This window comes from Lissotriton helveticus, chromosome 2_1 (assembly GCF_964261635.1).
Source record: "Lissotriton helveticus chromosome 2_1, aLisHel1.1, whole genome shotgun sequence".
NCBI classification, from domain to species: domain Eukaryota; kingdom Metazoa; phylum Chordata; class Amphibia; order Caudata; family Salamandridae; genus Lissotriton; species Lissotriton helveticus.
The window spans coordinates 1225029197-1225055603 of record NC_136059.1 but is presented as its reverse complement, the minus strand read 5'-3'; the positions used below and the strand labels follow the sequence as shown (position 1 = coordinate 1225055603).

The window sequence follows — 26407 nt, the reverse complement described above, 5'->3', positions numbered from 1 at the left end:
GAGACTGGAGGTTAAATGCAGCTTTTGTTGTGGGATCAGAGACAGCTCCAACAGGGTTGTGAACCAAGGTTGATGTGCCATGTGGGAGCTACTAGGTTTACTGTGAGAGATGTTTGCCTGAGCTTCCGACCCACTAATGGAATGAGTGGGAGAGGCGGAAAAGCGTAGGCAAATATCCCTGACCAGTTCATCCATAGTGCATTGCCTTTGGATTGCGGGTGTGGGTACCTGGAGGTGAAGCTTTGGCATTTTGCGTTTTGGTGTGTGGCAAACAGATCTATCTGAGGGACTCCCCAAGCTTGGAAGTATGGGAGGAGAACTTGAGGGTGCAGTTCCCATTCATGTATTTGCTGCCTCCATCTGCTGAGGAGGTCTGCAATCTAGTTGTTCACTCCTGGGAGGTGTTCCGCTAGGAGATAAAGTTTGTGGTGAATGACCCACCTCCAGATGTCTTGGGCTAAGTTGGACAGTTGGAGAGAGTGTGTCCCCCCGTTTTTGTATGTAATACATAGCTGTCATGTTGTCTGTACGAACCAAAACAGCTTTGCCCTCCAGGTGAGTCTGACATGCCTTGAAAGCTAGAAAGATTGCAAGCAACTCCAAATGATTGATAAGGAGCAACTTTTACTGTTGGCTCCACAGGCCTTGCACTGTGTGTTGTTGAAGATGAGCTCCCCAACCAGTGAGGGACGCGTCTGCTCTTAGTTCTATCTGTGGAACCGGGTCTATGAAGGGCCGTCCATTTGATACATTTTGTGTGTCCACCACTGCAGAGAGCGATGAGTACGGCAGCTTACCAACACTTGATTGGTTAATAAACCCTGTGACTGGTTCCACTGATTTGCTAAGCATTCTTGAAGTGGATGCAGGTGCAGCCTGGCATGGGGGACGATCATGATGCAAGATACCATAATTCCCAGCAGGTGCACATAAACCCGAGCTGGAAGCACATGATTGGGTTGAAACTGGAGAACTAAAGCCTGAATGTTGCCAACTCTGGCTGCGTTGGGAAACGCCAGAGGCTTTTGAGTATCTAGAGTGGCTCCTAGGTAGTTCTGAGTAATGGCTGGTTGGAGATGTGATTTTAGCACATTGACTGTGAACCTTAGTTGATGTAGTAACTGAATTGTTCTGAAAGTGTGCTGAAGACATCGCTGGTACGTACTTGCTTTGATGAGCCAGTCGTCCAAGTATGGGAAGTCTTTAGTTTTGGTGTCTTCGGATCCAAAGTGTGTTTCGGTGCCTAATGGTGTGGTTCGGAGCCAGACGAGTGTTTTGACCGCAAAGGTTTCGGCTCAGAGCCCGATTTAGAGTGAGGCTTTTCAGAGCCAGAAGGCTTTTTTGTAGGCTTCGGTACCGAGGCAGAAGGCGGGGCATCTGAAGCGTGGTCTCAGTGCCGACCGGGGCCCGAGGGCGCATGTTGGACCGGAGCCTTCTTTTTGTGTTGAGGTGGATCTTGGGATGAGGGAGGCTCTGTACTCACAGTACGTTGTCCATGTGGGATGTCTTCATCTTGGTCAGAGCCGTGCTCCGAAATGGAGATCGGTTCCTGCTCCTCCTCGGTAGCCATGGCATCTCGGCCTCTTCGTCCGATTGCTGCCCGAAGATATCTGGAATGGGGAGCTGTGTGCTATCTCTGCATGTCGCAATGTCAAACCCAACGGTCGCTAAGTGTCTTCTTGGAGTAGAAAGCCTGGCACGCGTTGCAGTCCTGTTTTCTGTGTTGCGGAGACAAACACAGGTTGCACACTTCGTGTGAGTCGGTGCACGGGTACTTCGCGTGACACAGAGGGCAGAAATTGAAGGGAGTTTGTTCCATCAACTGCGGTTTGGACCGACGCGGGTAGGCCCGACGGGCTTCCACGAGCTTTTCAGTTGAAAGATAGTTCTAATAAGTAAATACGATCTGCGAAGAATGGAATACGCGATCGGAAACAATACCGTCGAGGGTGAGTGCCTTGTGCACAGAGGGAAACCGAATGAAAGGTGTCCAACCAGAGTGCAGTAATTCACATCCAAAACTGATGGCGGAAAAAACACAATCTAACAATGGAGCCAATGCCCATGCGCACTATCACCGAAAGGAGGAGGCACCTACCTGGTGACTGGGAAAGACTTCTTTGAAGAAAAACAAAGTGCAAACATCCAGACCAAACAGTAGATGGCAGGAGTATTCACAGAATGTGATCTACAGCTCATATGCCTGGAACATGTTATTTTGGTGCAACTCTCACCCATAACACACAATACAGTAAAGCACCAGGGGCGTAAAGCAGACCCCTGCAGCCCCTACGGTGCAGGGGGGACCCAAACCTTCAGGGGGCCCAATTAAGCACAAAGCCAATAAATATCTGTGAAATATGAGTGACTCTGGCCTCTCATTAAGATCTGTAGGGCGACCCCATAATGTTTCATTACACAACTGTAAAGCGCACACCCTTTTCATTAACCACAACAGATGTACACTATGAATTCCCACTGACATTATAAGACCTGCACAAGGTATGACTCATGCATGAAAGGTCTTCTCTACTACAGGCTACCTTTACGCATCTGCAGAGTTGAGTGGTGCAGTAGTTCTACTTGCACAGCTCACTCACAAGTGCACAGGTGTTTACGTGCAACCAGACTAGAGCCTCTTACCCCAGCTGTGCAGCAGGAGACCTTATTGTAGACACTGGGCTAGCACCCAAAGTCTTTTTTACCAAAGCTTACGCTAAATGAGACTTACTTAGTGAGTCTCACAGCAGAGGTTAAAAAACCAAGTACTTCAAAAGCAAGAAATCCATCCAGGTGGCTATATGGGAAGAACCCATTTTCACAGTTACTTATTGAAGGGACTACCATATTCTTATTCTTTCGGCCTCCACATTCATATGAGCTATTATCCTACCCCCATCTTCACCCTGTCTATAATATATTGTATTTCTACGGGCAGAAAAATCAACCTAGATAAAAGAAGCAGGTAAAGTTTGGTGTGAGCTACTTCTCACACTCTTTGCCTTACAATTTAATGAAAGTCTCTTTCGCCAGACGGCCACCTCTCATTCTCCACCCCTTTCTCAGTTACTAAACAAGGACAACCAGGATCCTAATAAGCTGCTGCCTTACAACAGCACTTCGGCTGTGAAGAGGAACAGCAAGGACTCCGCAAGTTCTTGCTATAGATCCATGTGGATTGTATTTTCCACCATTACTTTAAAAAAATGTTTTATTTGCTTTTCAAACAATGACAAACAGAAACATCTCATGGCTTACAGTGCTTATTTCCCACCCATCCTCCCCATACACATGTAAACATTTTAGGCATTACACTGAGATGGTATATTACAAAACGGTGTTTAGACAGAGCAATCCATAGAGTCGTGCTGATATTTTTGTCTTAGATAGTACATGAGTGGCGCCCATATATCCTTGGCCCATGAGGTCACCAGGAGTTCTTAAGTGTTTGTTACCAAGTTCTCTTTGCAATGCACTAGGTCCTTGAGCCAGTGCTCCAGTAGAGGGGACGTACTATCCCCCCAGTGCATTGACACTCTACATTTCGCAATCAACAATGCAATTTGTACAAATTTACCCATTGCACCTTTCAAATGACAGCCTCAACAGACAAACATGGGGTGTGCATTGTATAGTGACAGTGGTCAGGTCCTGCAAGTGTGTTGTAATCTCAGTCCAGAACTTGTGAATGTGCGGACCGCCCCAAGCTAGATGCATGAAGTCAGCCCCTCTTGCCCCACATCTTTTGCATGAGTGCGTGCCCCTGATAACCTATATATGTATGAGGGCAGGTGTATGATAGACCTGGTGCAGATATTTAAAGTGAATAATACGTAGGTTGCCATTTGAAGTGAGGGTTTGCGATAGTCGGCAGCAATGTTCCCAGTCTGTTGCAGTGAGTGGGGGATCGATTGTGTCGTTCCAGCGATCAAGGCTTTTATTATTACCCAAGAATATCTCCCCACAGGCCACACTATATAATATAGTGATTAACTTATGGCGAGTGGGGCAGCTGTAGTTTGTGCAATGTCGGTGGCTCATCAGGGTAGGTGCGATACCAGGCCTGGACAGCCATCCGTATTCTATGATATGTAAACATGAACAGTGGGGTTTTATTTTGTATAAACTGTACATCCTCTGTGGTTATATATTTACCATTGGGGTAAAGGTCTGGCATTTGTGTGATGCCAGCATGCTCTAGTGTGGATATAGCGCCTGTGTCGTGTGTAACAGGTAAAGCTGCATGATGCGCTAAAGGGAGCGTTGGAGCGTAAACGCTGAGCTTAGATGCCTTTCGACTAAGAGTCTGCCAGAAAAATCAAGTGTAGATGGTGGACCTAGGGCCTCTGAATGCTCTCTTTCTAGAATTAAAACTCTCAGAATGCTGAGTCCGTTGTCTAGCTTGATAATGCTGTATCAAAATGTGTACCTTAAAAGAAGAATGCATTACAGTTCAAGAGCAATAACTAGTAAAACCTACTGTTTTGTTCTCCGCCTTTGATCAGAGTTTCCATCTGCAAGCCATCGCTCTGGCATGCCAGGTTCAACTTTGGCTATTTGCCTGTTCATACCCCTGTCACAAAACTGTCAAAAAAAGGAACATTTATTTGGGAAGTGTGTTTAACATTTCAATATGCAATCAGCTGGCTGAGCATAGAAAGCCCTGCTGAGATTTCTGGATACTAATCATTGACTTCCCCTTGATCAGAGAGGTCCCACACACACAGGTTGAAGTAGTGTATAGATCATTCAATGTATCCATCAATGTATGAAATGATCATACTTATATATCACCCCATGGTCCACTGTCTTAAGAAAATATCAGCATACTGATGTGAATTTCAGTTGGAGGGGTCATTTTTGCTTGGATAACTCCTTTCATGAAATGCTACAATTCCTCAGGCTGCTTAGAAGAGTGATTCACAGTGCAGATGCCTAGAAGGACAAGAAGATGTGCAGGCAGGATTGCAGCACGAGTGTGAGGCACTCAGTGAGACATCTGTGACTGCACTACCAGGCCCGGTCTCCCGGTAGTCCAAAAGGCTGCCTTCGGGTCACTAAAAGTAGGCTTAAAGTCTTTGGGTATGCTAAGCCAAGATGGGAGACCTCTTGCAAGGGAGACCAGAAAGAAGTGCACTCTCAGCCTGAGGGCTGCACAGTGTCAGCCACTGGGGCCTTTTAAAGTAAGCTGTGGCATGATCGCTAAATAAACTATCATCTATACTAAGAACTGCAGTCTTTTCCAATGTTTCATTCATGCCTGAACTATATAACTGCCACAGCCAGGCAAGCGTGGTGCATTGACACCAAGTGCCATAAATAGTCCACCATGGGACTCCTGCAGAAGTCTCTCCCATTCTGACTTCAAGAATTTACTTTTGGGCTGGTCTTATTGGTCCAGTTTTAGGTGGTGGGATTTTGGTAGTAGTAGACTGACCATAGAGGGCCTGTTTTAGAGTTTGTTGGCTGGGTTGCTCCTCACAAATGAAACACAGCTATGCTAGCCACCTTATTACAAGAGCAATATATCCTAGAGTACTTGTAATAAAGTGGACAGTATATCTATCAGTTTTGTGACAGAGTAACCCATTCACCAAAATAATTCATGGCCTGTGTTTGGAAGGAGGAACAACCTTAGCGTGTATTTATTCAAACATACCATTACAATATTCAGGTAGCTTCATTGGGTCCAAGTATCAAAAGGTAAAATACATACTGCCATGTGGTCACATTAGACCCGGTCAGGAACACCACCATTTTAGATGTGCACATTTAAGGTTGACACCTTTTCTTGAACCTTGACATTTGACACATATTTACTTGCAAGCTTATCTGGCCAATAATCTATGCAATAACCTTGCTTACATTTACACATCTTAGTAGGCATATTATCAGAGCCTTAAACATTCTGTACGAAAGCTAAAATTCACTGCGCAAAATGATGTTGTTTATTATTGTTGGCTCTGCGAAAATCTGTCAGGATAGAATCAATAATGACAGCCTGACTAGGACTTTGGCATTGCAACAACATCACTCCTTTCCCTAATCAGAGGAGCATTTTGTTGACACTGTTGAGGTCACCCCATACTGGATTTCAAGCCCAGTTGAATCCTGTTTACCTCCTGAAAAGGATGGTGCCCAGCTCTACACCAAGACAGGCTCCAAGATTAAATATACCCACAGGTAACTGGGGAGTTAGATCACCCTACAGGGATTCTGAGGGATTCACCCACCGTAGGCACACTAAGATAGGGAGTGCTACGTAGGAGCACAAATATAACTGTACACCAGAGGTCTTCTAACTTTTTGATGCCGAGACCCCCTTGTCAAACGTTTTTAGACAGAAGGACCCCCTTCTGACGAAAATATCTAAAACCTGGTGCTCCTCATCATAGATAACTATCAACAACCATGAACACTCCCAATTCCCACAGCAAATAATTTTTACAGTGGGGAAATAATATTAAACAGTGTTTAGCAAACCAAAAGTCAGTGAGCTTGGGGGTGTAGTCAAAGGTGTAGCTAAAAACAAAGGGCCTCATTTAGGAGGAATTGGCGTAGGGCAGTGCAGCAAGTCTTCTTGCGGCGCTGCCTTATGCCAATGCGAAAGGGCAGGAATGCATAGTATTTATGATATACGGTGCATTCCTGTCCTTTTCCTTTGCGTTGTTGCATAAATTGCTGCCTAGCACCAACATAGACAGGATTGTTTTTGTACAGGAAGGAGCACCTTCCTTAAAAAAAAACAATCCTGATAGGCGTTTTCCTCTTTCGATGTGAGCTACAGAACGAAGCACACATGGAAAGAGGAAAAAACGAGGAGAAATGTGAGAAAGTGGCTCTATATATACTGGACTAGAATGAAGTACAGTGTGTATAGAGTCCACCAACCCCAGAGGTATAACAGAGGTAAAAGTCAGAACTGACCTTACTCTCCAAAGTGGTAGCTTGGTCGAGCAGTAAGGCAGTACCAGAGGACAGTGTAAAGCATTTGTTGTACACACTCAGTCAGCAAAAGGTTTCACACACTCAAGGACTGAACTACAGGCCAATTGTTTTTATATCCACAGATATAGTTGTTTTATTTTTAGAACCAACAGTTATAAAAATATACTTTTCTCGTTATGAGTACTCTCATGTAATTACTTTGCAAAGGAGCAATAACGTTTGTGCACACAATTAATACAGTATTGACTGTAAGAAACACAATCCTAAAACACACTATAGCATTGAGCTCAATAAGTTTTCCACATGTAAGTACAGTTGATTACTATTCAGATTACTTTAGTAGTCCCAGGACCAGATCCTAGATTCAGTCCTCGGGTCTAAGCTGAAACCAGATTAGCAAAAACGTTTTAGTTACTTTAGCAGGAGCAGGTTTGAGGGTCGACAGGCCGGTAGGGCTGGGGCCAAATCAGTTGGTGTCTTCCTCTTCTTAGCAGCTGCACGGCAGGTCCTCCTGTTTCTTGTTCTTCTTTCTTGTTTCGGTATCTGGATCTGGGGAAGGAAGGTTCAGGGAGCCCCTAAATACTAAATTTAGGGGCGTTACAGGTAGGGCAAGGGCAGGGACCAATGGGTCCCTGTCCTGGGGTTGGTACACCCCCTAGCCTGCTCCTCTCCTGTGGGAGGGGGGAAGGAGCCTAGCTGAGATTGGGCAGGGCTCCCCATCTACAAGATGGCCGGAGCCCGGGGTCGTGCTTCACCTCGCATCCTCCACCTGAGGGTTGGAGTTGGCAAAGGTTGGCACCCCCCCCTTCCTGACGTAGTTTTTCCGCCAGTCTTCCCGCCAGAGTGGGGGTAGAACGGGTGGGGGCCAGTTGCTGGGTACAATAAATGGTCTGGAGAAGCTCTCAGAGGCGGCATGCCTTTGAAGCTTCCCCCTGTCCATCCTGGGGAGGAGACATAGCCCCTCGCCCAAGATGTGCATTGTTGCAGGCCCAGGAGAGCGGGGGGCTCTCCACCCAGAGGTCCAGCAACATGTCTGCTGTGTGGCAGCCTCTGCAGCCACTCAGCCCAGACGTGGATTGTAGGTTAGGTTTCAAGGGGCATCTCTATGATGCCCTCTGTAGTGCATTTGACATTAAATCCCACACTGGCATCAGTGTGGGTTTAATGTGCTGAGAAGTTTGATATCAAGCTTGTCAGTCTTCAGTGTGGCCATTATGGTGTTGTGGAGTTCGTAATGACAACCTCCCAGCACCATATACTCTTAATGGCATCACTGTACTTACAATGCCCAGGAATGGCCCTGGGTACTGTAGGGGCACAGGGCTCATGCACCCGTGCCCACACCACTGGCATAGGGCACCCAGCTAGAGGGGTGGCTGATGTATGCCAGGGCAGTGGGGTTGTGGGCCCGATTCACAGAACTAACTTAAGACAAAATCCTAAACTTACTACCATTTTGGTATTCACAGAAGGCACTTACTCATTTTGGTATTCACAGAATGCACTTACTCATTTCGGTATTCACAGAAGTTAGGAGTCCTAACTTTAGGACTCTTAAATGCCTTCTGTGAATACCGAAAGTCTTCAAGTTAGGATTTTTCTCACTTTAGTAGTAGTAAAGTTAGGACTCCTAACTTTAGGACTCCTAAATGCCTTCTGTGAATACCGAAAGTCTTAAAATTAGTATTTTTCTCAATTTAGTAGTAGTTAAGTTAGGACTCCTAACTTTTGGACTCCTAAATGCCTTCTGTGAATACCGAAAGTCTTAAAATTGGGTTTTTTCTCAGTTTAGTAGTAGTAAAGTTAGGACTCCTTACTTTAGAACTCCTAAATGCCTGCTGTGAATACCGAAAGTCTTAAAATTAGGATTGTTCTCAATTTAGTAGTAGTAAAGTTAGGACTCCTAACTTTAGGACTCCTAAATGCCTTCTGTGAATACCGAAAGTATTTAAATTAGGATTTCTCTCAGTTTAGTAGTAGTAAAGTTGAGAAAAATCCAAATTTTAAGACTTTCGGTATTCACAGAAGGCATTTAGGAGTCCTAAAGTTAGGAGTCCTAACTTTACTACTACTAAATTGAGAAAAATCCTAACTTTAGGACTTTCGGTATTCACAGAAGGCATTTAAGAGTCCTAAAGTTAGGACTCCTAACTTCTGTGAATACCGAAATGAGTAAGTGCATTCTGTGAATACCAAAATGAGTAAGTGCCTTCTGTGGTAGTAAGTTTAGGATTTTGTCTTAAGTTAGTTCTGTGAATCGGGCCCTCAGCCTGCAAAGGCAGTGTGTGGGTGTCAAGGTACAGGGCCCCTAAGGGTGTCACAATAAGTGCTGCAGCCCTTAGGAGTCTTCTCTGGTCACAATGCCCTGGGTACCTAGGGTACCATTTACTAGGGGCTGATATGTGGCCAGAGATGCCAATTGGGTTTAGGCTTTAGTATAGTTCTTAGGGAAGAAACGCAGGCCCTGGGTACCTGATTGGCAGGGACCCAGGGCACACCTAGGAAAAGTGCATCAGGTATCAGACAAAAAGTGTGGGGGGGGGGGGCGGCAACAGGAATTCACTTTCTCACAAGAAAGGAAAGGGAAATTTATAGAAGGCCTATTATGAATGAGAGTATCGTACCTCACCGGGCCTGCGTGGACCAGCCACCCTAATGAACACAACAACCACTTATCATAACAGATCGAAGAGTCGTGTGCCTCACCAGGCCTACAGCTCACATGCCACTGGTGAGCCTATTAGAGCCAGGCCGGTATCCATGTCCTCTTATCTCTCCCTTCCCTACATCCTGCGAGGTGCAGCTGGATAGTGTATTTAACTCTATTCCAAAAGCCTGTATTTATTTATACATTTCCTACACTGGGAAGGCACTTTAAATGAGACAAGTACACGTTTATCTACGAGTTTAGCCTGTAACGTGGAAGCACGCCCTGTGCGGACTCCAGGGCCTCTTTGTTTTGCCAGTTTGCTTTATTGCTTTCATTATGCTACTGGGAATTTGAAGCCTGTGTGTCTATAGTTCTCTGTGTTTGGATGCCTGTGTGTTAGTCTGTGTGCATTGGTGTCTGTATGTCTATTGTTCTAATGTATGATGACTGTATGTGTAACAGGTGAAACGTTGATATTATAGAGTGTTCTAGCGCTGGGAGGCCTTTGGGTAACCACGATCCGTGTGCATCGGTGTCTATCTGTTAGTGTGTGTGCATTGGAATGTGTGTGTCTCTAGGCCTATGTTCAAGGGTGTGTATGGTAGTGTGTGGGCAAGGGTTTCTGTATGTCTACTGATCTGTGTGCCTGGTCTGTCATGGGTGCCTGCATGTGGACTGTGTACATGAGTATTTCTGTGTTTATTTCTCTGGGTGCCTGCATTCATTTTGGTTGCTTATTTACCTGTGCACATGTGTGCCTAAATGCTCATTGTCCTGTGTGCACCGGTGTCTGTATGTATGCTGGTTAATGTGCAAGGGTACTGGTATGTTTGTCTGCCTCTATGGATGTGTGTGTTGGTCTCTAGATCGGAGATTCATCAATGAATCAATTAACGTAAGCTTTAACCAGCTATAAAAACCGGGAGCCAATGTATTTATTTGAGCATTTATAACAGCCTAGAATCTAGGGTGTTACAAGAGGAGCTGGGGAATGCGCGACCCCCTTCCCTGGCCTCCACGTCTCCCCTGGGGGTCACGCCCCACAGATTGAAGACCTCTGTTGTACACATATGCAAGCACATATTTTATGTAACAGCACGATGTTTGCATTGTTTAAGTTCTTTACCATTGCTGTGATGCTGATTTCTGTTTTGTTTCCTTCTATTGATTATTGCAACGCAGGTATTTTACACCAGAATCTTATTGCTTCAATAAATATTGAAATGCCAATTTGAGTATTTCTTGTGTCTCCACTTGGGCATGCATGAGTTACCAAACAAAAAGGTTATAGATCTGTTTCCAAAACTTCCTTGGGGAGTCGGGGTTGTCATGTTCTGAGGTTGAATATACCACTGGTTGTCGACTGTGGTTATGGATAGAGATGGTGCACTGTGAGCAAGCCAGGACTAAGGCCAAGATATCCTGATGGTGTGCGTAGAATCAGTCTTGCACAGTTTTCACTTTTCAGTCGTCCAACAAACGTGGAGTTTGACTGAGAAAGTATGAACCGCATGACATTACGTCTGACAACTGTACATTCATTTGTAAACATGTTCAAGCTCCAGGAGACTGAAAAAGGCTCTGCTAATACACTATGCAGCTGCTTTTGCCTTTGGCAGAAAAAGTACTCCGCCACTAGAGCGACGGAGTACCCTGCCTGGCAAGCTCACAGTCCCGCCGCCCAATTTAGAGTGGGCGATCAGGTGGCAGTGTGATTGTAAAAAATAATGGCCATGGTGTGGAGGTCATTAGTTTTTAATTTTTCAAAAACAAACTTCCGCTTCCTAAGTTTGTTTTCGAAAAATGAAAAACTATGTGAATGTTTGATGGGTGGATGTAACTAACTGTCAAACTTTTACAACAGTTACAGGGACCACCATGACAGTGGTTCCTGTCAACGTTAAGAGTTGTCTGCTGACGTAACTGCAAGCAACATCATCATTTTAACCTGCAGAGAAATTGGGACCAAGGTATGAATGAGAGACATTCCTGTGCCGCCCTCATCCCTTCACCGCTTTCTACCCCTATTTATCTCAATTACCTACCGTGTCTGACTCTCCTTTGTGCTGTAACACCTAATCATCCTTACTAACCAGTCCTGGTGCAAAATTGTGCCTTGACTCTCTACCTTTTATTTTCCACACTATTTTTCAATAGTACGTATCGGCGGCATAGCAACAACTCAGTACTGAGACAAGCACCTTATTAAATGCAGACTCTGGGACATACCCATCTAGCTGGAACCAGTGCTTAATTAGTAAAATAATGAGAGCCGGTGGCCAAAGCTCTGCTCAGAAGCCCACGGCAGGAACTATTAAATGTTGGTGCATCCAATGCCAAGGCTGCGTAATCTTGAATCAACCTCATGCCTTGTTCATCCACTAGCAACATTCCCTGCTCTTTTATCTCACTCTTGCAGGTTCATGCTTTGTGATGTTTTTTTCCATGTTTCTCATCTGCTGTCTTTCCACTTTGTGTGCTTTCCCTCTCTTTTTCTTGGTAAATGGTAAATGTCAAATGTGGAAAAATAAGAGTCAGTCTCCAAAAATGAGCGTTGGTAGGCCCCACCAGCTCAAATTAAGGACTTTTTGGAACATAGCATTGATAAAACAATTAGTCACATTATATGTAATACATTTGGCATAAGCTCAATACCTTTTCCTCCAAAAGGACAACAGCACTTTGGTTTCCTCCAGCTATGATTTTATAGGTTCTTCCTGAGGTACCTTTTTTCCCATGATTATCGAGCTCTGAAAATGAAAGGGAAGTTCACGTCATTTTTTCATACTACCAAAATTAAAGCACAAACAATCATGTTAAAAAATTAGCAAGAGAATACTGATTCCCCAATTCTAAAAGTGCACTGTCTCTTTTACGACTACCTAAGACACGTTAATGGCAGTCATTGTTTGTTACTTATTTTTATAACATGGTTGCACAAACATAATAATATAACATGAAAAAAAGACACTGCATGTTGAACTCTCTTTGTCTTCCTTCAGTTTTGATAGGACTGGGGTTTTCAATTTTTACTTTTTTTCCTTGGTACTATCCGTTACTTCTTTTTTAAATAACATACCTATACTACAGCTTTGTAGCTTAGAGCTATTTTAGAGTGTTGTGGCAGGGGAGCGCCGGAGCTGGTTCAAGGTGGGGCGCCCGAGCATGGTCACAGTGAGGTGTGAGATCTCTGCACCTCAGCCTTCCTGACACAGCAGGTAAGGGGACGAGCAGGGGAGCGGGTCTGGCTGTGAGACTTCCTCACCTTGAACCACAAGCTACAACCCAACTGCCCCCAGCCCCCCCCCCAACTGTCTACCAGGGACAGGGCTTGAGAAGAGCTGGCCTGCAGAGTTTCTTATTGTGGTCCTTTTCTTTTCCCGCTGCCCCGTGCTTCAGTGTCAGGGTCTCCACTTTCCACCCATGGGAATGAGGTGGGGCATTTCCATTGTCTGGGAAGGGTGGGTCTCCTCCTCCCGTCTTGTATTGCGTGAAACCAGGGGCATCCAAATGGATCCACTTTGCTCTTATAATTAATACAGTGAGATCTTTATGGGTGAAAATCAGAAGACATCTGCTACATCTCTGTATATTTTCCCAGTATATGAATCCAGTCATTAGTTACCACTTCCAACCCCTGGGCCTTGCTGAAGCGGTTGTCTTGTAGTAGCTGAGCACAGTACAGACTTTTCATCTAAATCTTGTGCCAAAACTACCTGATAGAGCTCTATATCCCATGCAAATAATGTTGTTTCTTTCCACAGTGTTACATCCGCTGACAGCATGCCATCTCAAAAGTACTGGCATTTTGCGTTTTCGCTTGTGGCAAACAGATCTATTTCCGGTTGTCCCCACTTCTGGAACAATGGTTGGAGCACATTGGGGTGAATCTCCCATTCGTGCATTTGTTGACTGTGTCTGCTGAGCAGGTCGGCTATTTGATTGTCCTTGCCTGGGAGGTGTTCTGCCATGAGAAACATGTTCCTCTGAATGGCCCATTTCCACAGTTTTTGAGCTAGGTGCGACAGCTGTGGGGAGTGTGTCCCTCCCTGCTTTTGAATGTAATACATAGCCGGCATGTTGTCCGTCCGGATCAACACAGTTTTGTTGCATAATTGTTTCTTGAACGCTTTTAGGGCTAGGAAGATCGCCATCAACTCTAGAAGATTGATGTGCATCTTTTTCTGTTGTATAGTCCATAGTCCCTGGACTGTGTAATGCAGGACATGGGCTCCCCAGCCTAGCAGGGATGCGTCCGCTGTCATCACTATTTGTGGGACAGGCTCTTGGAACAGTCGTCCTTTGCAAAGGTTTTGTGGATTCCACCAATGCAGAGAGTTGTATACACGGCTGGTCACCAACACTAGGTCTTTTAATTGTCCTTGAGCCTGGTTCCACTGCCTTGCTAGGCACTCCTGTAGCGGACGCATGTGTAGTCTGGCATGTGGGACTATAAATATGCACAAGGCCATCATGCCTATTAGTTGCATAAACACTCGAGCTGGCAATGAGTGTTGTGGTCTGAACTTTTGGATCAACATCTGCATACTGTTGATCCGTGCTGCGTTGGGGTATGCCTTGGCCACTAGTTTATCTATTGTGGCTCCCAGGTACTGTTGGACGTGGGAGGGTTGCAGGGGTGATTTTGGGTAGTTTAGCGAGAAGCCTAGACTGCGCAGGAGATGAATGGTTTTTGACATGTGTTTGGCACATTGCTGGGCCGATGGCGTGTGTATTGGCCAATCGTCCAGATATGGGTACACATGGATGTGTTGTCTTCTGAGATGTGCCGCCACTGTTGCTAGGCATTTGGTGAACACCCATGGAGCTGTTGTGACACCGAATGGTAGGACTTTGAACTGGTAGTGTTGTCCTTGAATAGTAAACCTCAGATACTTTCTGTGAGCAGGGTGTATTGGTATATGAAAGTATGCGTCTTTGAGGTCTAGGGTTGCTGGGAAGTCTCCCTGACGCAGCAATGGCAAGACTTGTTGCAGAGTGAGCATGTGAAAATGCTCTGATAAAATGTACAGGTTGAGGGGCCTGAGGTCCAATATTGATCTGAGAGAACCGTCCTTTTTGGAAATGAGGAAGTATAGTGAGTATACTCCTGTTCCTTGATGTTGAAGTGGGACTGGTTCTATGGCCCCCTTTTGCAGCATACTGATGACCTCTTGCTGCAGTAATGTTATATGTTCCTGTGACATTGGACGGTGTATGGGTGGAATGTTGGGTGGTGTTGATGTGAGTTCTAGGCAATAGCCATGTTGGATAATTTGCCTGACCCACTTGTCTGTAGTGATGTTTAACCAGACTGGCAGGAACTGTTGTAGTCTTCCCCCGACTGGTGTTATATGGTCTGGGGGTAGTGCCAAGAAGTCACTGGTTGGTGTTAGTGGAGGATCTGTTTGCATTGCCTCCACGACCTCTGCCCTTGTTATTATTACCTCTGTATCCACCCCTGTTTGTGTTTTTATTGTAGGTGGACTGCGTATTAGTTTTGTATGTGGAGGATTGCTGCGATGTGTTACTTTGCGCTCCATCCCCTATAGGTGGAGCGACGAAAGGAGCTTTTGTGTTGCTGGGACTGAAGAGCCCCCATGGACTTTGCAGTCTCAGTGTCCTTTTTCATTTTGTCCAGAATTGAGTCAACTGCTGGACCAAACAGAAAATCTGGATTTATAGGCTGGTTAGGAATTGTAGCCTGTACTTCATGTTTAAATCCAGATATTCGCAGCCATGCATGCCTCCTAAGTAGTACGCTTGTGTTAATAGATCTGGCAGCTGTATCTGCCGCGTCTAGAGCACATTTAATGGAGGCATTGGTGATGAGCTTTCCCTCCTGTATGAGTTCATCTGCCTGGTCTTTGTACGGCTCAGGTAAGTGTTGGAGAAGTCCCTCTAAAGTATCATAGTGTGCCCTGTCATATCTGGCCAGCAAGGCCTGAGTATTGGCTATTCTCCATGAGTTTGCTGCTTGAGCTGCTACTCTCTTGCCTGATGCTTCTAAAATTTTGGACTCTTTGTCAGGAGGAGCAGCCTCTCCAGTAGTTTGTGAATTTGCACGCTTTCGTGCATTGGATACCACTAAAGAATCTAAAGGTAGTTGCCCTTTGATGTAAGTAGGGTCTACTGGTGCCGCCCTGTACTTTTTTTCTATTCTTGGGTTGATGACACGTGCCCTAGCAGTGTCCTTGAAAATGTCAGTTGCGTGATTCAGGACGCCCTTTAACATGGGGATCGTTTTGACACTTTTTCTGATGTAGCCAGCGTATCGAATAGAAAATCTTCTTCTATAGCATCTGAGTGCATGTCTACATTATGGTAGCTTGCTGCTCTATCTATTAAAGAGTTAAAAGCCACTGTGTCTTCCGTGGGTGATGGTTTAACTGGGTATACCGTAGGGTCTGTAATGGGTAGATTCCCCTCATTGTCTGGCTCACCCCCCCACCCCATGGTTGTGAACTGGGGTCTATATATGGATTTTGTGGATATCCAAAACCCACGTCTGCATCCTGATCTTCATCTGGGTTATGGTCAGAGCGTGCAGGTGAGTATGGGGCATATGGAGTAGTAGGCATAGCTGGGAAGATAGGCTGGAAAAGAATAGGAGAGGTAGCACAGTCCCTTTTCTTTTTGAGAGGAATTGTAGAAAAGTCTTCAGCAGGAACTGGTCTTTTCTTCTTGGTATAAACAGTCACTTTCCAAGTATTTGGGTCAATATATAGTTTGGACTGATCCTCTGTGGAGGGGTCTGGATGGATGAGCTCCTCTTCCACAGTGTTGTGCTTTGGCGCCGATGTCTTTGGTTTGACCTTTTTCGGTTCGATGCCTTTGACTGGTTGGACCGGTTTTGGTGCCTGTATCAGTTTTTGAGGGTTTCCGACAGGTTTTGTCGGTCCGATGTCTTTTCCGGGTTTCACCACTTGTTTCGGACCGATTGGCTTTGTCGGTTCGGTAACTTCTTTCGGCTTTAGAGGTGTCCTCGGAGCCTGCGGCTTTGGCTCGATGCCCTTCTTCGGATCGATGGGCTTCGGATCGACGGGTTTGGACTGGTGAACCTTAGGTTTTGGTTTCGGTTCAACGACCGCCTTGGGCGTAGCCCTTTTGTCTTCGGTGCCAGGCTTTTTCCCTTTTTCGACGTTCGAAGTCGATTTGGTCGATTCGACGGTCTTTGGCTTCGAAGGTTTTTCTGGTATGGTGGCCTTCGGCTCGGCGCCCTTTGGTTTTGTGACCTTCGGTTCGACGACGTTCGGTCCGAAGACGGTCGTGTCGATGAGTTTCGGTTTTGATGGAACCGGCCTTGGAGTACGTGTCTCAGAAGGCTCTTTTTGTATGTTCTTAGCCGGGCGGTATTGCGGGGCTATAGAACCAGTTTTTTGATCTTGGCTAAGGCCTGATGGTGATGCCTCGACCTGAGTCTCTGATATAGGTGTAGTGTCTATATGGGGCGGTGTACTCACGGTTCGCCCCTCTTTGTCATCGGAGTCGTCTTCGACAGCTACAATGTCTTGATCATAGTCTTCGATATCGACGATTTCTTCTTCTTCGTCGATATAATATTCAGAGTCGTTCTCGGAGTATTGATCGTCTTGATCCGAGTCTTCGGCGTGGACTAGTTCTTCCTCATCGTCGAAGATATTCTCGGGCTCTGGTGCCAATCTCTGCATTTCTTGCCTCACCACCCGCAGATTCCGTATTGTCTTTTTGGATCGGAACTGGGCACAGGCTAGACAATTATCTTCATTATGATCTGGAGATAAACATTTGTTGCACACTGGATGCTTATCTGTGTGCGGGAACTTTGAGTTGCACTGCGGGCAGTATTTGAATGGACTTAGTTCCATCGACTGTCGGTCCACGTGGCGTCGAGAAGGCCTAACGGCCCGATTCGACGACCGGAGTGCAACAAAAGTTGAAGAAAGTCTTTCTGTACTGATCGCAAACAGTACCGACGAAAGCCAAGGCCTTTTGGCCTTTTAGAAAAGTTTTTTTCGATTCCAAACTTGGAGTGCTGGAAGGTACATCCGAACCCAATGGCGGAAAAAAACAATCTGAGGATGGAGAGGATGCCCATGCGCACTGTAGTCCGAGGGAGGAGCCACCTATCTCGTGATACTTCGAAGACTCTTTCAGGACAACAATGTGCAATCATCCAAACCCAACACTAGGCAGCGATCTATGCACAGATATGAATTCAGCAGCCCACATGCCTCGAACACATTGTTTAATCAAAAAAACTTCAATTTGTTAAAATTAATTGGTATAAGGTAGATCATACAAATCACTCTCATTTTTTCCTCCTTATTCTAACTGCCGCAGTAAGAAAACTTGCTATACTAAAAATCTCCCAGACATTGGATAGCAGCTGTAAATACATAAGTGCTGGTTTTACTTGAAAAAAGCCTTTGTTTTTTAAAATTGGGAAGATAAACGCTTCCGAATATGCAAAAAGTGCTCACAAAAGAAAATAAAGTGCGATGTATCCTGGGTGGAAAAGTTATCACATGAACATACGCCCAAGTCCTCCACCCTTCTCCATCCCGGGGGGTCAGCAAGAAGAAAATGTAGCTGATTCAACCTAAATCTTACCAGGAGAAAACGGTGGTTGGGATTAGATACCACAAACAAATAGAGTTCCATTGCACAAGATGTTTTTAGCAGCTGATGAGCACGTACAGTTGGTTTTACCAACTCCCTTTCTTCTCTAGCCATAGAAGCCATCTGTATATAAGATTTGTTAGAAATGGGGGTCACTAGTTGGCAGTGCTTGGCCACAGTCCAAGTAGGGACCCTTCTTTCTAAGTCAGAGTAAGGCGTCTACACCCTTTGATAACCCCTGCTCAACCCTGTGGTAACGTAGCACGAGCAGCAAGGCTTATCTCAGAGGCAGTGTGTAAAGCATTTATGATCATACACAGCAACACAGTGAAGGACACTACATAGGCACACCACACAAGTAGTTATAAAAAATAAGTATCTTTATATATAGACTTAACACAAGACCAATAACGGTAAAAAGCCACAGTACTGAAAAAGGGGGGCACTCTTGAAAAGCTGGAAAAAGAGTTCAAAGTGTTCAAATAGGGGGTCAGTTCAAGGCAGGGGTCTCTGTGACCCTTTTACTTACAAAGTACCTGGATTTCGTAGCAAAACAAGCAAAAAGTCGGAAACTAGCTGTAGCGATGATTTTCCCCACGCTAGGCCGGCGATCCGTTGAATCATTGCCGCAAGGGAGGATGATGCGCTGATCCTGTTGCGTGTGCGATCTTGTTGCGACGAAAGAAAATGGCGCCCCGCGAGGGAGCGACGATCCAGGTGCGATGCGAGAAAAATGGCGGACGCACAGTGCCCGCTTTGCGAAGATCTCGATGCGATGATTCGGGGTTAGCGAGCCTTCAACAAGCCCACAAGCACTTTGGGGCACGCAAGCGTGCGATGCAATGACCTTTGGTTTGCGAGCGCTCGGCGGCAGCAGCGCGATGATTTTTCTTACTCTTTTCAGCTGCGGTGGCTTGAAAACGGCGTTAGCGACGATTTTCAGCACTCTCTTCTCTGTAGTAGAACTAGAGGCCCTGGAACTCACAGGGGCCTCACCTGCAGATAGAAATCCCCGCTGGGAGGAATCAGGAGGCTGGTGGGGGAGTCAGATGGGCCTGTGACTCCAGCAGGAGGCTAGCTCTCTTCTAGCCCTTGGGTGATTACTTAGCAAAAATAAAAGTCCCTCAAAAGTCCTTTTCCCTCTTCTTCCAAGTCCAAGAGGAATTACTGCAGGCCAATCCAAGAAACAGCACACAAGCACAAGGACAGTCCTCTCCTGCAGATTCCTTCAGTAACACGGACAAAGGTTCCTCTTGACATCCAGGAGCAATACAAAAATCAGGGGTTTGGGCACAGATATTTATACCCCAAAAGTCTTTGTTCTCACAAGTCTCTAGTCACTGAACCCAGCCAGAACCAGTTCTGCTCAGGTCTGGAGCACTTTGTTTACCAGGCTGCATCCTTCCTTTCAGAAAGAGGGGGTCTGCCATCAGACGCACAGAAGGAGGTGGAGCCAGCATTCACCTTGCCAGGCAAAGCCCTATTCAGGTCAAGGAGCTACCCCTCCCCAGTACTCAATGCAGATCTCTCTATTCAACCCAGGTCTGACTCAGCCTGCGTTGCCTCTCTAAACCCAGACAGCCAATACACATAACAGCAGAGCACACTGGAAGGCTTAGGCAAGAAAATACCTACTTTTCCAAAAGTGGTATTTTCAAACACAGAATGTTAAATCCAACTTCACTAAAAGATGTATTAAATCATTCTGAGTTCAGGCATACTAAACTCGAATTTCTACCATGTTCCCTGAGTCAGATAGGACTATAAGATGTAATGGCCAGTCTGCCCATTCTATTCTATGGAGAACAGGTAGCCTTGCAGCAGTGAAAAACAAAATGGAGGGTAATTCACTACCAGGACATGCTACACATATCAAGCCATGTCCTATCTTACACACACAATGCACCTACCATAGGGGTGACTGACATGAGGCTAAGTGAAGGTTCAGGGCTGGGAAGTGTGGGCACTTCACAGCGAAGATGGCAGTTCTGGGCTGCACGCAGACACTGCAGTGGCAGGTCTGAGGAACACTTTACAAGCTGCTTCTGTGGGTGGCGCAAACCAGCGCTGCAGGTCCACCAGCACCATTTGTGTTACCAGCCCTCGGTACACACAGGCCACACTACTAGGGACTAACAGGTAAACCAAATAGCCAATCATGGAGATACCAATTTACAGTCATATTTACACAGGGAGCATTTGCGCTGTGGCACTGAATGGCAGTGGTACAGCGCCCAGAGCATCTAATACCAGTAAAAACAGAGGAGGCAACAGCGAAAAATGGAAGGGAGACCCACACCAATGGTGCCAGGTCTAACACCTGTCCCCCCAGATGAAATGTGGGGAGAACTACCTATCTCCTTGGGGGTTCTCTTCACTAAGGTGGTGTTGGACTTGGCCCTTTTCCCCCAAATTTTTCGCTTTTCGTCCCCCTAATTTAAGGATGTCTCCCCCATGGTAAAGGTTACTGTATAGGCCATGTGTGGTGTGAGACGCCATGTTAATGCGATAATCTGATGCACTTGTGTGCACTTATTTCCCCCCATTGTGTAAAATGTACCCTGATGGAATGCTGCCTTTAAAATGGATGCCATGGCTGTGCATTGTGCCACCTAACTGCAGTAGGTTAGCGGTCTAGATGTTTGGTACCCAGCCAACCTAGCTTTTGGAGGAAAGCCTGGCACCCAGGGTGCTCTACTCCTCCCCCTGAGCCAGTTTAAATCAGTTCGCCACAGAATTCTAGAAGGCTCTGGCACTGACTGGGAGGTGGGGTGAGGGGGATATAAGTAAGGGGGATGTGTCACCATGTGCAGAGACAGAGCTGGGACAGGAACGTGAGGGGATCTGCTGCAAGGGGATACCGCCACTTGGGCCTATGTGCTGGACCCTGTGCCCATCTATCACCCCTCTACTGTCCCCAGGACTAGTGGAAGCCCCACTTCAGGAGTTCAGGCTGCTATTCAGGTGGAGGGCCACGCTGCAGTGGAGGATGGTGTCAGCCTACCGCCCTGTTTTGATTAAGCCCCCATTGACTGTTGACCTGGCCCAGTAGTGCCTGCTGCTCTGTCCCCCGGCCCCCTGAAGAAGGAGGGCCCTCCTAGGTCCCTGAAGCTGCAGGGACCTGGCACCATGCAAGCACTGCGCCTAGAAGAGAAGGAGCACCTTGGACTGGACCCCCCCAGGAGGTGAGAAGCGTTACCCTAGGGCTTGCTGTTGGAACTGTCCACCCCCCCTTGCGCTGTGTGCCTGGAAGCGCCATCCAGCCTAGGACTGTGCCCTGCTGTGTGTCTGGAAGCGTGTGCCTCCAAGCACTTGGGCTTGAGAAGCTGTTGTTGCAGACGAAGCGCTGCTTCACCTAAGTGCTGTGTGGCCCAGAGGAACTATTTTGCTGGGAGCCCGGGGGGTGCTCACCCCAAGTAGTGGCGGCGCTCTGGATGCCAGGGAAGTAACCGGGTGCCCACCCCGTACATTGCCGCCGGGTGGTGCCTATGGAGACGCACCGCGGGTGCCTACCCCGCGTTTTGGCGCGCTTGTGGATGGAGTGACCATCGCGGGTGCCTACCCCTCTTTGTGCTGGCGCTGCCGCCCTAGCGCCTAATTAAAGGTTGCGGGTGCCTACCCCGCTTCACGAACGATTGCTAAACGGGTGCCTACCCTGCACTGGCGCCGACACAAAACTACCGCCGTGGCCCGGGTGCCGATGAAGGACAATCACCGCTGCTGCAGTACACCGTTATGGCACCCGATGCGAGGGGAGGGCCACGCTAGGCCCTGGTAACGCGGGAGACGCGTTGTCCGGCAACAGGGGTGCTGGCCGCGTCATCGGCCGCGCCCCCACGAACGCCACGCACCGATTGGGTGCCAGGCCGGGAGGCAGCCGGAAGTCCCGCCCCGGGAAGCCGGGAGCAGAAAAGCAGAAAAAGGCCGCCCATTAGCCCCGGGTCCCCGTGAGGGAGAGGGAACCCGGGTGAAGCCGCAGGAGTGAGAAGTTGGGCCCGAGAAGCAGGGAGGGCCGGCACCGGACAGGAGCGCCACGTCATTGTTCGCGCCATCGGTCCGCGGCGCAGCCATTGGTGGAGGCTGCCGCGCCCCACGAGAGCTGCACCCGGATTGGCTGGGGCCTGAGGAGAAGCTGGAAGTCCCGCCCCGCAACAGGAAGAAGCTGGAGGGGCTGAGGAGGGCCCACAGTGCCACGACCGTCTAGTGAGAGTGGAGGGGGGCCTCGAGGCACTGTCGGTGCCTGCCCCCTCCGCGGTGAAGATCCCTGCTGCCTGCTGAAGTCCTGGGCCCCCAAGGGGAGGGACCTGGGTGGAGAGCCAAGTAGCGGCGGTGGCCTGAAGCCACGAGAAGGTGCTGCATTTGACCAGCGGGGCTCCTGGTTGTACAGGGAAGCCCCGCGCCTGCCACCGAGGAGAGCAGCCCGGAAGAATCTGAATTCAGGGGTGGCACCAGGTGCGGCAGCTTTTGGTACCAAGACCACGGGGCTGGACCATGGGCTGCTAGAGGACTCAATCACCCCTAGGGCAAACATTTTGGAGACCTCCTCCTTAATGTAGGCCCTGGCCCGGTCAGTCACTCGGTAAGCCTTGTGCTCGACAGGAGGACTGTCTTCGGTGTCCACATCATGGACGCACCACTCAGTGACACCAGGCACCAGGGAAAACAAATCAGAAAATTGCCCCAACAGGTGGTGACAATCTCTCTGCTGCTCAGGGGTCAGTGTGGTGGAGAGGACCACACCTTCCACTGACCCATCCTTCTCTCCTGCACACAGGAGGTCAGGAAGAGGCTCACTCGCCTCCTCCATCCCAGTATCTGTGGCAAGAAGCATGCCCACTTCAGACCTCGCAAAGTGGGGCTTCAGGCGATTTACATGCAGGACCCGCAAGGGGTTTCTGGGAGACTGAAAGTCCAAAAAGTAGGTAACCGAACGTTTGCGCTCCACCACCTCAAAGGGACCGGTCCACTTATCTTGGAGCACACCAGGCTCCACTGGGGCCAGTACCCAAACCTTCTGACCAGGTTGAAACTCGACCAGAGTGGTGTTTTGGTCCTGCCAGCATTTCATTTCCTCCTGGCCGGCTTCCAGATTTGCCTCAGCAATTTTTCTGAAACGCTGAGTCTGGTTCCTGAAGGCCAAGATGTAGTTGAACACATCTTGGGGAGGTTTCCTGGGAGATTGCTCCCAGCCTTCCTTGACCAGACTCAGAGGCCCTCTTACCGGATGGCCATAGAGCAGTTCAAAGGGACTGAACCCTAAGGACTTCTGTGGCACCTCACGGTAGGCAAACAACAAGCATGGCAAGAGGACGTCTCACTTACGCCTCCGGGGCTCTCTAGGCCCATAATCATGCCCTTCAAGGTCCGGTTGAACCTTTCAACCAGACCATTTCATTGGGGGTGGTAAGGAGTGGTGAACTTATAAGTTACCCCACACTCCCTCCACAGAGACTTCATGTACTGGGAGATGAAATTGGTCCCCCTGTCAGACACCACCTCTCTGGGGAATCCCACACGGGAGAAAATCCCCATCAGTGCACGTCCCACCACGGGGGCCGTCACCGTCCTGAGTGGGATGGCTTCAGGGTACCGGGTGGCATGGTCGACCAGGACCAGGATAAACCTGATGCCCATGGCTGTCCTCGGATCCAGAGGCCCCACAATGTCAATGCCCACTCGCTCGAATGAGGTACTAACAACTGGAAAGGGCTGGAGTGGGGCCTTGATCTTCCCCCCACTCTTCCCACTTGCCTGGCAAGTCTCACATGCCCTGCAATGAGTGTCTGAACTCATGCGCATCTGGGGCCAATAAAAGTGGGTGGCCAGCCTTTCAAAGATCTTGGTCTGCCCCAGATGCCCTGTCAATGGAATGTCATGAGCCAACCCCAGTAGGAAGGCTCTGAAGCATGCGGGCACCACCAGCACACGGGCTGACCCCAGCCCAGCACCCTTAGGCTCGCTATAAAAGGAGACCATTCTCCCAATAAATCAGATGTGAACCAGACTGGTCACCTGCTGCCTGGGCTGCAGCCTGTTGCCGAAAACCCTCAAAAGAAGGGCAAACTCTCTGCTGCTCACAAAACTCCTCCCTGGCGGGTCCTCCTTCCTGCTGCCAATGGGTCAGTTCAGGCAGGTTCTCCAGGTTGGCACTCTGCTCCCCGGTAGGCTCCAGGGCATCCCCCTCGGGTCTGCTCCTTCCTGGGCGTGGGAACCAAGGGGGTTGGCTTCCTGCACCCCCTGCTCTTTCTCTCTAAGGCAGGGATCTGGGCCGTTCTCTCAGGTCCCAGATCCTTCTCAACACCCTCCTTGGCTGCCATTGACCTCGTGGTGGCACACGACCAGTCAGGCAGACCCAACATTTGCAAGTGAGCTCTCCTCTCCACCGCAGCCCACGCGGAGTTCTCTAAATCATTGCCCAACAGACAGTCTACAAGCATGGCGGGCCTCACAGCTACCTGAAGAGTTCCTGAGACCCCCCCACTCAAAGGGAACCTGAGCCACCTCACATTGGCTCTCTGAATTGTCTGCTGACACTACAGGGTAGAATGGGACACCATGGCTAATTAATGTGCTGCAAACCACTGTCCAATATCTTCACTCTTATGGAAATCCTTAATAACGTATTTGGGTATATACACTCTACTCTCAGTATGCACTACTACAGGTATGCTGCCACCAGAGGGGAGATTTCTACCCTCTTTGCCTTAATCTCCAACTCCCTCAATACTCTCTCATGTTCAAATTTCATTTTCATTATCTCAACCTCTAACTTCTTGTTCTCTATGTCCCTCTGACCCTCCATCTTGAGCTTATCCATCTCCATGTTATGCGCCTATCTCTCTCCCTGTTCTCCATCTCTTCTGGAGAAAGGCCCTTTGAGGACACACTAGTGCCTGGGCTGGAAAGCGCTTTACTACCAACCAAAAATTACTACTTCCACCTGCTGCTCTCTTGTATTCTCTCCCTCCTCCCCAAGCTCAGCCACATTCTTAGGGGCATCCCTGGTTTCTAGCCAGGCCTTCAGGGCTTTGTAAAACTCCTCCCTCTTAGTGGGGCCTGTGATAGGGACTGTGAATCTTTTGCAAAAATACTTGAGCTGCTTGGCATTGTAGGTATCTATTCTCTCTTCTTCCCAGGAGAGATCCTCCAAGGCATTGGATCTGGGCTTGCCCATTGTAGAAATAACTAGCAATATCAATCAAAAATAGAATCAAAAATCTTAAAACTATCTGTGGTTGCGTTATGGACTGCACTCACTAGTAGTGTACACTATAAGTACTGTATGTGATCACCAATGCAAGTACAGATCCTCACCGCTGACCACCAATGTTAGAAATTGGACTCTCTAGTTGGCAGTGGCTGGCCACAGTCCAAGGGACCCTTCTTCTTAAGTCAGAGTAAGGGGGCTACACCCTTTGATAACCCCTGCTCAACCCTGTGGTAACGTAGCACAAGCAGCTAGTCTTATCTCAGAGGCAGTGTGGAAAGCATTTATGATCATAAACAGTAACACAGTGAAGGACACTACAAAGGGACACCACACAAGTAGTTATAAAACAGAAGTATCTTTATATATAGACTTAACACAAGACCAATAACGGTAAAAAGCCACAGTACTGAAAAAGGGGGGTACGCTTTAAAAGCTGGAAAAATAGTTCAAAGTGTTCAAATAGGGGGGTCAGTTCAAGGCAGGGGTCTCTGCGACCCTTTTACTTACAAAGTACCTGGATTTCGTAGTAAAACAAGCAAAAAGTCGCAAACGAGCTGTAGCGATGATTTTCCCCACGCTAGGCCGGCAATGCGCTGAATCCGTGCCGCAAGGGAGGATGATACGCCGGTCTGCGGGTGTGTGCGGGACAAAGCAACAGATTTCTTCACGCTAGGCCAGCGATGCGTTGAATCCTTGCCGCAAGGGAGGATGATGCGCTGATCCTGTTGCGTGTGCGATCTTGTTGTGACAAAAGAAAATGGCGCCCCGCCAGGGAGCGACGATCCGGGAGGCGCCCGCTCTGCAATGATCTCGATGCGATGATCGGGGTTAGCGAGCCTTCGACAAGCCTGCAAATGTGCGATGCGATGATCTTTGGGATTAGCAAGCACTTTGGGGCAGGCAAGTGTGCGATGTGATGATCTTTGGTTTGCGAGCGCTCGGTGGCAGCAGCGCAATGATTTTTCTTACGCTCTTCAGCTGCGGCGGCTCATAAACGG

The 26407-nt window shown here is 47.9% G+C and overlaps 1 protein-coding gene across 3 annotated transcripts in view; it reads right to left on the bottom strand.

The window, feature by feature from the left end:
* LOC144818569 (E3 ISG15--protein ligase HERC5-like) overlaps positions 1 to 26407 on the bottom strand; it is a 511308-nt gene that overhangs the window by 357195 nt on the left and 127706 nt on the right. For all 3 annotated transcript variants that reach the window (XM_078676100.1, XM_078676101.1, XM_078676102.1), the window contains 2 exons: positions 12254 to 12348; positions 4481 to 4584 (listed from right to left, as the gene is read on the bottom strand). In XM_078676100.1, the coding sequence (XP_078532226.1) occupies positions 4481 to 4584; positions 12254 to 12348 (199 nt within the window). The remainder of the gene's footprint in view (positions 1 to 4480; positions 4585 to 12253; positions 12349 to 26407) is intronic.